Consider the following 15,004-nt stretch of genomic DNA (forward strand, 5'->3'; position numbering starts at 1 on the left):
TCTCGTCACCAGGTGCTTGTCTTGCCCCTCAGGGATCTGCCAGTGCGGCCATCACACCGAGGGCCCCTCCTGTGAGCGCTGCTTGCCAGGTTTCTATGGCAACCCCTTCGCAGGCCAGGCCGACGACTGCCAGCCCTGTCCGTGCCCCGGAGGGTCGGCCTGCACAGCCATCCCAGAGAGCAGCGAAGTGGTGTGTACCCACTGCCCGCTGGGCCAGAGAGGTGAGTGGCTCGCACCCTGGGGCCCTGCCTCTGTCCTGGGCTCCAGGAGTGGGGTCCTGGGTTTGGAGCGTGACAGATGGGGGAGGGCCTAGCTTAGGAGTGGCAGGCCTGACCTCTGGGGCCATGGCCAAGGCCCCAGGCTGCTATGGGCTCCTGGCAGAACTGGAGCAATTAAGCATATCCAGGAGTTTTTGAAAATCCCTGTCTGAGCCCTGGCCCTATAGAGCCTGATCTGGTAGCTCGAGATGGGCCCTAAGAATCCACATGCATGACAGGTGCTCTGGCTAGTCTGACACACAATGAAGGTAGAAAACCTCCGATTAAACTCTGAGCTTTTATTATTTTTATTTATTTATTTGTCAGAGAGAGAGAGAGACAGAGAGAAAGAGAGAGAGTGAGCACAAGCAGGGGGAGCAGCAGGCAGAGGCAGAGGGAGAAGCAGGCTCCCTGTTGAGCAGGGACCTGACACGGAACTTGATCCCAGGAATCCCGGGATCATGACCTGAGCCGAAGGCAGATGCTTCACCAACCGAGCCCCCCAGGAACCCCAAACTTTCAGTTTTTAAAACACGTTGCCAGATGTCCTATGAGGCAGAAGGTCCCCCAGCGCCTGCTCCAGGACCCGGGGCCACCCTCGACAACTGATTCTTTTTAACAGCTCTTTTGAGATATCGTCTATGTACCTGACAATTCACCCACTCTAAGTATACAACTCAGCGGTTGGTGTTTTCTTTTTGTGTATCCCATTAATAATGTTTTAAATTACAGCCAAAAAGGTATAACACAAAGTCTCAGTTCAGCCACACGTGAGCGTACGGTTCGGCGGCGTGAAGCACATTCCTGGCTGTCCTGCCATCCCCACCTTCTGTCCCCAGAACGAATTCATCTTCCCAGAGATTCTCCCCATTAAGCAGCCCCCACCGCCTCCTCCAGCCCACCCCCGCCCCCCTCCCGTAGGCACCGTCCTACTTCCTGTCTCTTTGCATTTGACCCTTCCAGGGACCTCACGTGAGTGGAACCCTCCAGTGTTTGTCCTTCTGTGTCTGGCTTGTTTTGAGATAATGTTGCCAAGGTTCTCAGACATCTGATTGCGTGTGTGGTGACTGTGGCTGCCTCGGGACAACCCATCACGTCTGTCCCATCAAAGGCCGGCCTTGCTGGGGAGCACTCTGGAAGCAGCTCCCTACAGCCAGCTACAGAGTGGGGAGGGGCAGGGCGGGGGACCCAAGACCTGACAGCCAGGTCCCACCTGGGGACCCTGCACGCCATCCTGCCATCAGGCTGTGCCTGACTCCCCCCACTCTGCAGACATGAGGGCGACACTCTCAGTGGGTGTGGACAGTTCAAGACATTGGGTCTGGCCCAGGCTGAGATGTGCCCAAGGAAGGATTTTGGGGGAGCAGGGCGCTGCTGTGCATGGAGGGAGCAGCCCCCTGGGAGGGTGCTCAGGTGGCCGCCAGCCCCCGCCTTCACCACACCAGCGCCCTTCGGGCCTTGCTGAGGAAGAGGGTGGTGGCCGTGAGGCTGAAGAGGGTGACGATAGGGACTGGGTGGTGACACCCCCTCCGCTGGGCACTTAGCTTGGGCTGGGAGTTGAACACTTAACCTCACCAAGCCCTCAGACGTGGCTGGCCTTATCGTCTCCGCTTTGCAGACGAGGAGCCCGAGTTCAGAGAGACGCCAGGGCTGGTCTAAGACACACAGCCAGCTGATGGCTGAGCTGGGCCCTGGCCCTGGGACTATGCCCTGCTGCACAGGGAAACCTGAGGGATGCCCACCCTCCCCGCCTGGGAACCCCGCAGCCTTGTGCCTTGGGCTGGCTCCTCCACACACAGCCTCCCCCCCACCCCCCAGGGCGACGCTGTGAGATCTGTGATGATGGCTACTTCGGGGACCCTCTGGGGCTCTCTGGGGCTCCCCAGCCTTGCCAGCGGTGCCAGTGCAGTGGGAACGTGGACCCCAATGCTGTGGGCAATTGCGACCCCCTGTCCGGCCACTGTCTACGTTGCCTGCACCACACGACTGGGGCCCACTGCGAACGCTGTCAGGACGGCTTCTACGGGAACGCCCTCGCCCCTCGGCCTGCAGACAGATGCACACGTGAGCACCCACCCCCCGCCCTGCAGGGGACCCGTCTCCACCACACCCAGCCCGCAGCCCTGGGGGACTGTGCAGCCTCAGGCAGATTCCTCACCTTCTCTGTCCCCTTGTCTGGAAGGTCTAAGGGTTTGCTCTCCTCCAAGGTCAAGGACTCTCTCAGCCTTGTTCTAATCAAGGCCAATCCTGTGATTTTTTTCGTTTGTTCTTTGCCTTGATAATTTCGCAATTATCTCAAGCCCCACGGTTAGTGCCTAGGACTGTCCTCGGTGGCAGACAGCAGCTATCATGTCAGTGCTGCCCCTGGGCTTCCATCAGGCTCTCCCTCTCCCTTTAGCACTCAGTCCCCATCTCGCTCAGAGGGCCACAGCGTGCCTCGGCTTGTGGAAGGCCTCCAGAAGTGCTGGAGGGAGAAGATGGGCGTTGCCCCCAAACTTACTTGCTCCAGAGCCCTTTCTCCATGTTCTATGGAGCCCAGGAGAGAAGGGTCAAGGGACCCAGAACAGTGGGCACATGGGTCCCCCCGTGACTCCCTGGCTGGGTCTCTGGCCTTCTCTCCAGCCGACTGGGGTTCAGGGCAGGCTCGGAAGAGCCATCTGTCACGTGATGATTCTAGGCTGTCTCTCCAAGGACATAGGAAATGGGATGAGAGTTGAGCATGGGCCTAGAGTCTTTTTCCAGAAAAAGCTTAGGATCCTGGGTTGAATGTGAGTCATCCCCGTGGGCTCCCCATCTTCTCCTGGACCCCCAGAGTTTGAGCCGATGATCTGGTGATTCCCCAACACAGTTTCTGCTTCCGTCCCTAGCCTGTGGCTGCCACCCCAAGGGCTCCGTCAGTGAGCAGAGAACCTGTGACCCGGTGACCGGCCAGTGCCCCTGCCTGCCTCATGTGATGGGAAGGGACTGCAGCCGCTGCAGCCCTGGCTTCTACGACCTCCAGGCCGGGAGGGGCTGCCGTAGGTGGGTAGGGTGAGGTGGGGAGTGCCCTTCCCTTGGCTGTGTCTCCAGGATAGGAGAAGCCCAGGGAGCCCCCAGAGGGGAGATGGGTGTAGAATGTGTCATCCAGGCCCCCTGCCAGGAACACTGTGCCCTGCCCCATAGGGGGACAAAGGAATGGTCCCTTGAGTGGTCAGACTCGTGGCCCTGCCAGCCCAGGACACAGGCCAAGCACAGCCCTGAGGGACATCTGGGTGGGCAGGAGGCCGGTTTGGTCTCTGATTCCCTGCTCAGTGACACCATCCCTCCATGACCATTTTGGCCAGAGCGGCACCTTAATGTCTTTAGGGAGCAGGGAAGGACCCCAGGAAAATGTCCAGTGCAACAAACAGGCTTCTTCCCTGCAAGACTTCTCAGAGCCTTTAATATGCTAATTGCATTGTGACTTTCCGACAGAGGGGTATATATAATCTGCAAGATTTATAGGTCCCCATAGCCCTTTCTGGGGGGAAGGGGTAGCATTTTTGTGAGACTGTACTTCCCAGGACACAGCTTGGAATAAGCTGTTGGACGTGTAGGCACCTGGCGATGGGGACTTGCCGGCAGAGGGTGTGATCCCAGGGCTCCTCTCCGGCTGCCGCCAGCCGAGGCTGGGTGGGGAGCGGCCCAGAGCTTGTCTCCCACTCAGGTTCCTTCCCTATCCTAGCTGCACGTGTCATCCGCTGGGCTCCCAGGAGGACCGGTGCCACTCCAAGACTGGGCAGTGCCCGTGTCGCCCGGGCGTTGAGGGCCAGGCCTGCGACAGATGCCGGCTGGGTTTCTTCGGCTTCTCCATCACGGGCTGCCGAGGTGAGGAGGCTGCATGTGTGCCCGCCGCCCCGGAGGGGCTTGAGGATTCTGGACAGAAGAGCCGCTGGGACGCCAGCCATGTGGCCAGGGAAGGAATGATTGTCTACTTCCCTGTAGAAAGGCCTGTCTTCTAAGAGCGGCCATAGGTACAGGGAGTGAGAGAGTATAGGGAACCAAAACTCTAGCCCCAGGATTCACTGCTCAGTTGCCGTCTGCTGGGGCCATCAACTTACCTTGCTGGGCCTCCGCGTCCCTCCCTGCACAGCTGGACTGCCCGGTCGTTCCTAAACATGGCGGCTTCTCAGACCCAGGAGCCCGGACATAAGTCAGTCACCACCTCTGACATTCTGACTCAGTCTTCCCGGAAGGACCCAGGAGTGTGGTTGAGCTGGACCTGGGGTTTCTGGAGTGGCCAGGCGTGAGGATGCAGGCGACGTGGAGGTCCCAGTGCGGGGGGGGGGGTTGCTATCCACCCCGGTTCCCTCAGCCTGCAGGTGCTCCCCATTGGGCGCCGCCTCGGCCCAGTGCCACAAGAGCGGCACGTGCGTGTGCAAGCCTGGCTTCGTGGGCTACAAGTGTGACCGCTGCCAGGACAACTTCTTCCTTACGGCTGGTGGCACACGCTGTGAGGAGTGCCCATCCTGCTACACCCTAGTGAAGGAGGAGGTGAGCCCACCCTACCTCCCATCACTTCACACCCCCCCATGAGTGCCCCCTCTGTGCTGGGCACCAGAAATGCCTGCTCAGCCCTGGTTCTCAGGCCTTCTGGGGCCACAGGTCACCTTCCGCCTGCGCCCACCCAGCCATCGGGCCGATGTCAGCCCCACTCCCCCCTCACTTCTGCCCATCCCTGGCTTCTGAGCGGACAGAAGAGTGCCTTGCACCGGCTGTCCTTCCTGAGCACCCACGCCCATGTCTCACCCTTTCTTAAAATCTGCGGGGATGAGATAGTAGAAGGCCCTTGGTGGGGAGGGTCAGGAGGAGGGCCATGCCCGTTCTGGGGCGCAAGTAGAGTGTTGAGCAGGGAGCTGGTGTGGTACGGAGGTCAAGAGCGTGAGCTCTGGGGTTCCCCTCCCCAGCCCCTTTCGTTGTTCCCGTTAACAGGTAACAGGTTTGGTAAGTTTGGGTGTCTCTCCTATTCCACAGTGGAAACAGGCCTGCAGCCCTTTCCCTGAGACCGGGGAGGCCAGCCATCAGAGTGAAGGTGCTCTAGAAAGACGCAATGATGGGCGCTGAGCATAAGCGGCCCCCCGGGCAGTGCCTGGGCCAGTCCCTGCAGTCAAACCCAGGGATGTGTCTGCGGGAAAACAGGCGAATAGTCACACCAAACAAACAAACAAGGGCGCAAAACAGCCTTGTTCAGAACAGTTTTGCTTCCCAACGAGTTAAGAATTTTTTTTAACCTGGATTTTGCCATCAAATAGGGAATGGAAAGACGTAGGGTTTTTCAGAGCATTCTGGACTTTTGGAATCAAAGAGAGGGCTTGGATCCGGCATCCCCTGGCCCTTGGGGCCGTTACAGGGTGAACGTGAGCAGGTGTGTGGCTGGCAGGTGCTAACAGCCGGCTCCTGGCATGTGCTCTGTAAATACAGTTATTGTTCGTGTGGCTAAAAGAACAGTGCTGGGAGACACTGCATGGCACACTCACTCGGCCAGCAGGTATCCAGGTGCACCTTCTCTGTGGCAATACAGCAGGACAGACAGATTCTCCTGGGGCTTCCCTTCTCATCCCACTCTAAGTGGAACAAGGATGTGGTCCATTGAATGGCAGCAGGTGCCGTGGGCGTGAGAAGGGAAGGGACCACTAGGAGGAGGGGGTGGGCAAGGCTGCTTCTCCAAGATCTGCTGCATCCTCAGCTTTGATGCCCTTGATAAGATGCAAGAAGCCAACTGCTAGCCAGGGAAGGCCAGGCAGAAGCCAGGGGGAGGCGTCCAGCACGACTTCAGGCAGCCCGCCACACACACCCTTCTTTTCCTCACTCCTCCAGGCTGCCAAGCTGAAGGCCAGGCTGACCCTGATGGAGGGGTGGCTGCAGAGGTCTGACTGTGGCCAGCCCTGGGAACCACTGCACATTCTGCAGGGAGAGGCCCCACGGGGGGACGTCTACCAGGGTCACCACCTGCTGCAAGGTACAGTGAGAGAGAAGAGTGGGAGGCAGCGGGATGGCTGGCTGGCCAGACACACCCCACCGGCCCTTTGGTCTGCTCTCACGATGCTTCAGAAACTCTTGGCTCGGTCCTAGAAGAAGTCACTTTCTGGGAGTGCCTGTCTGTCCTCCCCAACTGCATGGGCTCCTCCCATGACAGTCTTGTCTCTCCTGGATCTTTCCTTCACTGTCCCCCACCCCGTTCTACTTTGTAACCTTATGAATACTAGTCTCTGACTAGAGCATCTAGCCCCAGCCACACCCAGAGCACAGGCACAGTGAGGACAGGGCTGGAGTCGTTCACTGGTTCACGGCGCGACAAATGCCCACCGAGGTGCTGTCCCGGGTGCTGAACAGGTGGCCTGTTGCTGTCTTAACCGTTGGCCATTTTGCTCATTCCCCAGCATAGAAAACCAGTGGATGGGGGCAGAGGGGGAAGCTGTTATGAGAGTCAGGTGGAAACTGGCCTCGGGACACTGCGATCTGGGGAAGCTTGACAGTGAATTGATTTTTCTGTGTAATTTTATGTTCATAAGCACCTGTGCTCATCTCGCAGCCAGGCATAGGTAAGCTGAGCACCTGTTAGCAACACTCATTATCAGAATAGGGAGCTTCCAGGGGCACCTGGGTGGCTCAGTGGGTTAAAGCCTCTGCCTTTGGCTCAGGTCATGATCCCAGGGTCCTGAGATCGAGCCCCGCATCAGGCTCTCTGCTCAGCAGGGAGCCTGCTTTCTCCTCTCTCTCTGCCTGCTTCTCTGTGATTTCCATCTGTCAAATAAGTAAATAAAATCTTTTTAAAAGAAAAAAAAAAAGAACAGGGAGCTTCCAGATGCTCTGGGTTAAAAGGTCCATACTTGGGGTGCCCGGGGGGCTCAATTGGTTAAGCATCTGTCTTCGGGTCAGGTCATGACCCCGGAGTCCCAGGATCAAGTCCTGCATCGGGCTTCCTGCTCAGTGGGGCATCTGCTTCTCCCTCTGACCCTCTTCCCACCATGCTCTCTCTCTCTCTCCCTCTCTCTCTCTCTCTCTCAAGTAAATAAATAAAATCTCTTTTTAAAAAGCCCATCCTGAGCCGCACTGCAGATCGCAGAGCTGACTCGAGGCAGGTGTGTTTTTGTGGTCTCAGATTTGGGAATTGCTTGTTGTGGCTCTAACCCGTCTGGATTCCTTCCAGCCCCTCCACTGTGCTGACTTCCCGTGTGGGAGACCTTGGGCTGTGACTGGCCTCTGCTGGGCCTCAGCCTTTGCATCTGTAAAATGGTGAGGCTCTTGCCCTAGAACTGACTGGTGGTGCTCAGGTCTGGTGATAGAGCTCAGCTGTGCCAGGCAGAGTGCAGGGCACAGACGGGGGGGCCCCCCCGAGGGTGAGCGTTTGATCGGGAAATTTCAATTGCTCCGTGACCCCTGGGCTTTGTGGGCTTCATGCAGGAGCCCGGGAGGCCTTCCTGGAGCAGGTGACCGGCCTCGAGGGTGCAGTGAAGGCTGCGCGGGAGCAGCTGCGGGAGCTGAGCAGGGGTGCCCGCTGTGCCCAGGCCCAGGCAGAGAAGACCTGCATTCAGCTGGCAGAGCTTGACACAGCGCTGGAGTCCTCGGAAGAAGAGATTGTGCAGGCGGCCATCGTCCTCAAATCTCTGGTACCCCGGGGGCCCCTCCCCACCACCCGCCCCGGGCTCCCCTGGCGATTGATCTGGTGGCCTCTGGTGTGCCTTTTTGGAGAGGCTCAGTTTCCTCACCCGCAGAATGGGTGTCACGCAGTACCCCTTGTGCTGACTCAGTGGGATCACGTCCTCATAGACGAGGACACGTTCCAGGTGGACAGTGAATGCCCATTGAATGAGGACTGGGTGGCATTACCGTCCTTGCCACGTTCTGGGGGTCTGCTCACCGGATGCTGACTTTGAGGATTTATGTAGCATTTTTTTTTTAAAGATTTTATTTATTTATTTGACAGAGATCACAAAGTATGCAGAGAGGCAGGCGGCGGGAGGTGCTCAGAGGCAGGCTTCCCGCTGAGCAGAGAGCCGATGCGGAGCTCCATCCCAGAACCCTGGGATCATGACCTGAGCCGAAGGCAGAGGCTTTAACCCACTGAGCCACCCAGGGGCCCCTTTATGTAGCATTTGTAAAGTAACTGGCACAGTCCGGTTCTCCCAGTAATTTAACCGAATGAGGCCCTTGCCCTTCAGGGATGGCCCTCAGTTTCTCCTCTCTCCCTCGCTTTAAAGGTGATTCCTCAGGAAGGGTCCAGCCAGCCCACCACCTGGAGCCCCCTGGCCACAGAGGCCCGTGCCCTCGCCAGGAGGTGAGCCCCCAAGCCCCGGGAGCCTGGTCCTGAAGGGAGCCCCGCCCTTTTCCTGGGGGTTCTGGGGTCAGGGTCAGCCTGACAGGTGTCCCCCTGCCCGGATTCAGAGCCAGACCGTGCTGCTCACCCTCTTCTGTGACGGCTTTATTAGGGCGACCGTATCATTATTGTCCAAACTGGGACTTCACGTGCGACGAAAGGCCCCACAGATCACTGTGCAAGACAACGGGCGTAGGTTCTGTGTAATAGGAGCAGGGCCGTGGGTCCCTGCCCATCAGCCTTTGCTGTGTCAGGCAGAGGGAGGGGAGGAGCCTGGCCCTCGGAGCCAGACTCTGTTTGGGACTGTCGGAGGCCCACATGGTGGGAGGGGTGGGTTCGGGCCCAGGTCCCCTTCTCTGTGAGCTGTTGCTGAAGGTCAGGTGGACGTTTCCTTACAGCCACAGGGACGCCACTGCCAGGATTGAAGCCACGGCTCAGAGGGCCCTGGTCGCCTCCAACACCAGCTATGCGCTTCTCTGGAGTCTGCTGGAGGGCAGGGTGGCCTCGGAGGCCCAGCAGGACCTGGAGGACAGGTGAGGCCTCCCGGATGTGGGTAGAAGCTTGAACCAGCCTCCTCCAGCTGCTGGAGGCTGCTGGTCCAGAGCTGGCTTTCTTCCCAAGTCCTGATGTTCTTTGGATGGGGGCGGGGGAGATATCTGAGGTCTTGGGCTCACTGGGTGGTGAGTTACAGGAGCTCTCTTAGGCCTGGGGGTGCAGCTCAGCCTCTAGAGAGAGGGGATGAGGGCCTGAACCAGGAGGGTCTAGAGCGGCATCTCTCTTGGTCACCCCTGCGTCATCCCCAGCCCCATCCCCGACCCCCACCCTCCTCCCGGCAGCTCCTCTCAGACACCAGCTTCCTGCTTGGCCTCTGCTTCTCTGCCATGGGTGACCCTCCTATGTCTTCTGCAGTGGAGGGTCAGGAGAGACACAGCAAGGTCTCAAAAGTCCCAAGTTGACTTCCTAGATGAGAGAATCCAATTGGCCCACCTCCAGTCAGATGGCCCATGCCCAGTCCCCTGGCATGACTGGGGTGAAATCCCATGACCCCCTCCCGGGGCAGGAGTGGGGGCAGGGGCTGTCTGAGAAGTGGGGAGAGATGAGAGGTGGCCGGAGGTCCCTACCCCGGCAGTGTCCATGGCACAGCTGGGCGGGGAGGGGGTGATCAGCTGGGTGGGACAGGGAGCTGTTCTAGGTGGTTGACTACACCCCCTTGGATCTCAAGGGGCCCCAGAGCTCTCCGTTCATCTGGAGAGTGCTTGCCCAAGGTCACCTGAGGGCACAGCAGATTCAAGACCAGGGCCTGGGCTTCTGTCCCTTTCCCAGCACCAGGCACTTTCCACTTAGTGATTCAGCCAGAGGCTTCCAACATTTGCAAAGCAGATGACTCGAGGGTGGAAGCCAGGGGCAAGCCCCTTCAGAAAAGAGTGCTCGAACTGAATGAATGAAGAAACAAGAATGGGCACCTCTCCTGCCTTTTCCATTCATCCGAGAGCTGCCCGTAGCGGCCAGTTTCCGAGGCCAGCTGCTGAGTTCTGACATTGAAGAGGGCTCCGGGCGGGGGTCTGGGGGTCAGCCATGGGGAAGGATGGCCCCGTGCCCTCTGCCTTGTGAGCCACCTCTGCTGTCTCCTCTCAGGTACCAAGAGGTCCAGGCGGCCCAGAAGGCGCTGGGCAGAGCTGTGGCACAGACGCTGCCCGAAGCAGAGAGGGCACTGGCCGCCGTGCAGCGAGTCCGTGCAGACGCCGCCCTGGGCCTGGCTTCGCCAGCGGCCCCCTCAGCACTGGTCAGCCCCGCTGGCTGCCCCGGAGCTCAGCCTGGGGTGGGGGTGGGAGAAGGCGGCGGCTGGAAAGTCGGTGCAGCCCAGGCCTGGGCAGATGATGTGGCTTATTTTTAACTAGATGGCAGTCAATTAAAACGAGCCGATCCACCTCCGTGGCTTGGCCGAGTGCCTGCCTGGCTCCGAGTGAGCGCTGGGCCAGGCTTTGTTGTGGGTTGTGGTGACAATAGTGAGACCAGGCGTCTTCTCCGTCGTGGCATTAGTAAAGGCACCAGACAGACGTGGGATCAAATCCCAGCTCCGCCGCTCCAGATCTGTGACCTTGGCCAAGGACGTCCCCCACTCCCCAACCCGTACTTCGGTTAGGTCCTCTGCCAGCTAGGGCTCGCCCATTCGGTTATCTGAGGGCTGCGTCTACGGGGCTGGGAGAGGATTCATGAGTCGTGGGCTAGGTGGCCCTAGTGCTTGTCGGCCCCCCCGGGGAAACCCGCTCCATCACATCTGCCTAGTAATCCTGAAATCCCGGAACTTGGAACCTGCCCTTTAAGGAAGAGACTGAGCGTCTACAGATATTTGGGGCAAAACCTGACGGCCCGAGGCTGCTTATTTGTGCTCAGAACCCACACAGTTCTGCTTCTCTCAGGCCAGGAGGATTCTGAATGTGGAGGTACATCCGGCCCCAGGGTTTCCGCTGAGACTGTGGGCCTGGGGAAGGAAATGCAGGTCAGGGAGGCCTCACGTCTAGTACCTAGTAGAGCTGGAATAGAGACAGTTCCCCCACCGGGCGGCCCCCGCCCCCAGCCCCTCTGCTTCCAGGGTCCTGTCTCCAGCATTCCCGCTCCCCGGGCGCCTCTCACCCACTAGGGGTTCTGCCCCTCAGACCTTCCTGCCAGGCCCCGCCTGAGCCCGCCATCTCTCTGCAGCCTCAGAAGTCCCAGGTGGGGGCCCTGAGCCAGAAGGTGCAGGCCCTGGAGGAGACGGTCGCATCCAGAGAGCGCCGGGTCACTGAGGCGGCCCGGACCCTCCGGGCCACCACCCGGACCGTGCTGCGCAAGATCGAGCCCTTCACACAGGTGGGCTCCTATCCTCTGAGGCGGGCACCTGGTGGGGTGCTGTCCCAAGGGTGTCCTGGATTCAGGGGGTGCGGGGGGGAAGGGCAAAGGCCAGAAATAGTCTTTCCCGTCACTCCAGTGTCTCCCGCCTGCGGCGTCCCCTGCCCAGCCTCTCTCTTCTCTCTCCAGCTACGTCGGGAGGCCAGAGACGCCCTGACCCAGGCTTCCTCATCCGTCCAGGCAGCCACACTGACTGTCACAGGAGCCAGGACCCTGCTGGCCGACCTGGAAGGTACACATGCCTTGCCAAGCCCGAGGCTTCTTGATGCACAAATGCCCGTGACCACCATCCGGACTCCCGCCTCAGCCAGGCCAGTGTGGCCCTGGGGACAAGAAGGGGAGAGAAGTCCGGTTGTGGGGGCATAAGCCAAACATCCCATTCCCTGCCCCACCCCAGCCAGGACCTCTCCCGTGGCCACTAGTCTTGCCCTCACACGCCGCTCTCTGGCATCTCGCCTACATGGCCATCAGTCATCAGACCACATGCAGAGCCCATCAGGGCCAAGAGGACCCGATGCCCTCAGCTGTCCGTCCCTGGTCTAGTCTCCTCTGACAGGGGTCCTGTCACCTGGTACAAACACTTATCACGTCCCGGGCTCAGCTGGGGCTGTGGGGACGGAGACAGACTTCTCTTGAGAAAGGGATGTGGGTTGATGCCAGTTCAGGTCTCCTCGAGCTCTAGGAAAATGAAACTGAGTGGTCCCATTTTATAGATGTGTAGACCAAGGAAAGGGATTGACGACTATCCCTGGGTCAGAGGTGCCCTGAAGAGAAGCTGTCCGGTGTTAGGGTTCTCCAGCTCCGTGTCCCCCTCCAGAAGGGGCTTCTGTGATGTCTCTTTGCTCCAGAGAGAAGCCCCCTCACCCTTTATCTGTGGCTCCGCCCAGTGAACTGGGTAAGGCAGGAACACAGGCAGCCCCAGAGGCCCCTCGGAGTTTGAGACTGGGAGTCAGGCTCTGCATTCCCCTCAGCTCCAAGGACTTCCTCCCCAACCCCATTGCTGCTGCTGAGAGATGTGGCTCAGCCTCGGCCTCCTGCCCTCTGGGGCAGAGGGCGAGCTGGCCGGTGCTTCCTGTTCTCTAGGTTTCTCTGTGGTGGGAGGCCTGGCCACCCACCGACCAGGGGACTTCCGATGGGGAGGCCGTGGCCATGAGTACTTGCCTCTAAATCGTGTTCAGTAAATTCTGTGATACTAGTGATGGAATATTAGGACTTCTGAACGTTAAAATCGTAAGGCTTACTAAAGCTACCTGCTGCAGCCCCCTCGGCGGGCAAGGGGCTCCTCCGCCCTCTGCTTCCCTACTTCCAGCAACGTGTACTCACCAGCCCACGAGCTATGGCCTTCTCGCTCGGGGACGTACTGCGTGGAAATCTGCCTCCTTGGTGCAGTACCTCGGTCCACGTGAGGACTCATCCCAAACTGCTAACCCCGAGCTAATTTCCCCATTCCTACCCCTTTTCAGAGACACCCCCTCTCACCACCAGTCAATCTGTGCTCAGTGGGTATTTAGGATGAAAGGAAAATTCATTGAATATGGAACAGCTTTCCCCAAGGGGGTGGCCCTGGGGCCTTTATCCCAAGACAACCAGTCGGTTTGTGTTTAGATAAGTTTAGGAAATGTTGCTACCATAGTGCCCTCTCGAGGCCATACAGTGCATACCTTATGATATTAAAGGTCCTGAGAAGTCCTGTAACAAAGAAACCTGGTTCTCTTTCTTTAAGTTTGACGTTTCCTCCTGATGTTTAGTAACACCCCGTAGAGTTAGCACTCCATGGAGTGCATTTTAAGAAACACCAACTTCGTGTACGAGAAACAAAGTAGATCTAATTTCTCGGTTATCTTCATGGAAAATTACGTGACATTCTGCCTTGGAAGGCTTGATTCATTTTAAAATCTGACTATCGTTAGAACTCCCAATTTCCCTTCAAATTTTATCTGAAAGAAAAGGAAAAAGTCTCTCTTCTTTACAGAGGGAAGCCACTTCTTAATAGGTAATAAAACCTATGCAAATCATAATACTTCCCTTTTTGTCTTGGCTGCTAGGAAGCTCAGAGATGAACAGAGCATTTAGTGCCTGAGATGTCATTATCCTAATTTTCTGGCCCTTCGCACGCCTCTCCTTCCCTCCTCATCCCCCCCCCCCCCCCGCCGTTGCATATGGTCCTTGTTTTTTCACTTCAGTGGTCCAGTTGTTAACATACCTGTCACTGTCACTATAAGCTGCTTCAGAGCCTTTTTAGACATAAGGGAGGGGTACAGAGAAGGAGCTGAATGGATTTTCTGGGTACTGAGGTGTGGCTCCCCATCCATTCCCAACCCCGGCCCAGGCATCAGCCAACCGTGTAATCTCGCGATTTTAACAAACACCACGATATAACATGAATCTTTAAATTCACTGAACAGTGCGTGTTGCTCATTACTCACTTGATTCCCAGAGAAGCTTCAGGAGGTTTCCTGGAGATCTCCTGCCCTCAGCACCTCCCTCCCGTTGTCTGGGGACCGGACGCAGTGGCTACCTGGCAGGCTCTCAGGGCAGCGGCCGCCCTCTTGACACTGCCTCCCCCGGTTTGCAGGAATGAAGCGGCAGTTTCCGCAGCCCAGGGACCAGGCCACGCTGGGGAGGAAGGCAGGCGTCGTCAGCGACAGGCTCCTTGTAGACTTGAAGAAGAAGACCAAGCAGGCGGAGAGGATGCTGGGCAACGCAGCGTCTGTCTCCTCCAGTGCCAAGAAGAAGGGCAGGGAAGCCGAGCTGTTGGCCAAGGACAGTGCTAAGGTCAGGGCCATGAGTGTGACAACGTCCTTGCCTTCTGGACCCGTGGGAAGACTGTCCTGGAAGAAATGCCCCTTCTGTAGGTGAAACGGGGTCCCCACAGATCTGCCCCCATCCGTGTAGACCATGCTGAATGCTCCGCACTTACCAAGGGCTCAGGGGGGCCCAGGCCAGTGACCCTGTTGATTCCTCAAGAAATAGGTGTCACTGTTGTCACTAGCGTCCTGGGTGCGGACCCCGAGGCCCAGTCCGGGTGAGTGACTTAAAGTCCCATGACCAGGACTCTCACCGAGGTCTGTTTGGCTTTACTCCCCCAAACCTCTAAGCTCTTATTTTTTAATTGGGGCCAAAGTCCAGTCTGTGCGTCCCTCTAGCCCCCCGCTGGCTCTGTGCGTGTCGCCAGCGTCCAGTCCGTGTTTGTGAAATGAACGAATGATCCGGGGCTCAAACTGACGACCGCTCGGCATCATGGCCGTCAGTGCTCTTTACTTCTGAAAGGGCTCAGTCCACTCACCCTCTTCCCCCTCTACTCTGCCCACCCCCCAGCTCGCCAAGGCCTTGCTCAGGGAGGGCAAGCAGGAACACCGCCGGGCAGGCCGGCTCTCCAGCCAGACACGGGCGATGTTCCGACAGGCCTCCCGGCAGGTGCTCACCTCACAGGCCCGCAGACGGGAGCTGGAGGACGCAGAGCAGGTACGTGTGCCAAGACCCCCCACCCCAACTCCCATTTCCTCCTGGCCCCCGAGCCAGC

The 15,004-nt window shown here is 58.4% G+C and overlaps 1 protein-coding gene across 2 annotated transcripts in view; it reads left to right on the top strand.

The window, feature by feature from the left end:
- Positions 1 to 15,004, top strand: part of LAMC3 (laminin subunit gamma 3) — a 55,173-nt gene that overhangs the window by 37,384 nt on the left and 2,785 nt on the right. For both annotated transcript variants that reach the window (XM_047700899.1, XM_047700900.1), the window contains 14 exons: positions 33 to 221; positions 2,076 to 2,321; positions 3,125 to 3,278; positions 3,961 to 4,103; positions 4,591 to 4,769; positions 6,093 to 6,234; positions 7,680 to 7,885; positions 8,477 to 8,553; positions 8,991 to 9,125; positions 10,228 to 10,375; positions 11,293 to 11,442; positions 11,611 to 11,713; positions 14,057 to 14,256; positions 14,800 to 14,946. In XM_047700899.1, the coding sequence (XP_047556855.1) occupies positions 33 to 221; positions 2,076 to 2,321; positions 3,125 to 3,278; positions 3,961 to 4,103; positions 4,591 to 4,769; positions 6,093 to 6,234; positions 7,680 to 7,885; positions 8,477 to 8,553; positions 8,991 to 9,125; positions 10,228 to 10,375; positions 11,293 to 11,442; positions 11,611 to 11,713; positions 14,057 to 14,256; positions 14,800 to 14,946 (2,219 nt within the window). The remainder of the gene's footprint in view (positions 1 to 32; positions 222 to 2,075; positions 2,322 to 3,124; positions 3,279 to 3,960; positions 4,104 to 4,590; positions 4,770 to 6,092; positions 6,235 to 7,679; positions 7,886 to 8,476; positions 8,554 to 8,990; positions 9,126 to 10,227; positions 10,376 to 11,292; positions 11,443 to 11,610; positions 11,714 to 14,056; positions 14,257 to 14,799; positions 14,947 to 15,004) is intronic.

Source organism: Lutra lutra, chromosome 13 (assembly GCF_902655055.1).
Source record: "Lutra lutra chromosome 13, mLutLut1.2, whole genome shotgun sequence".
Lineage (NCBI taxonomy): Eukaryota > Metazoa > Chordata > Mammalia > Carnivora > Mustelidae > Lutra > Lutra lutra.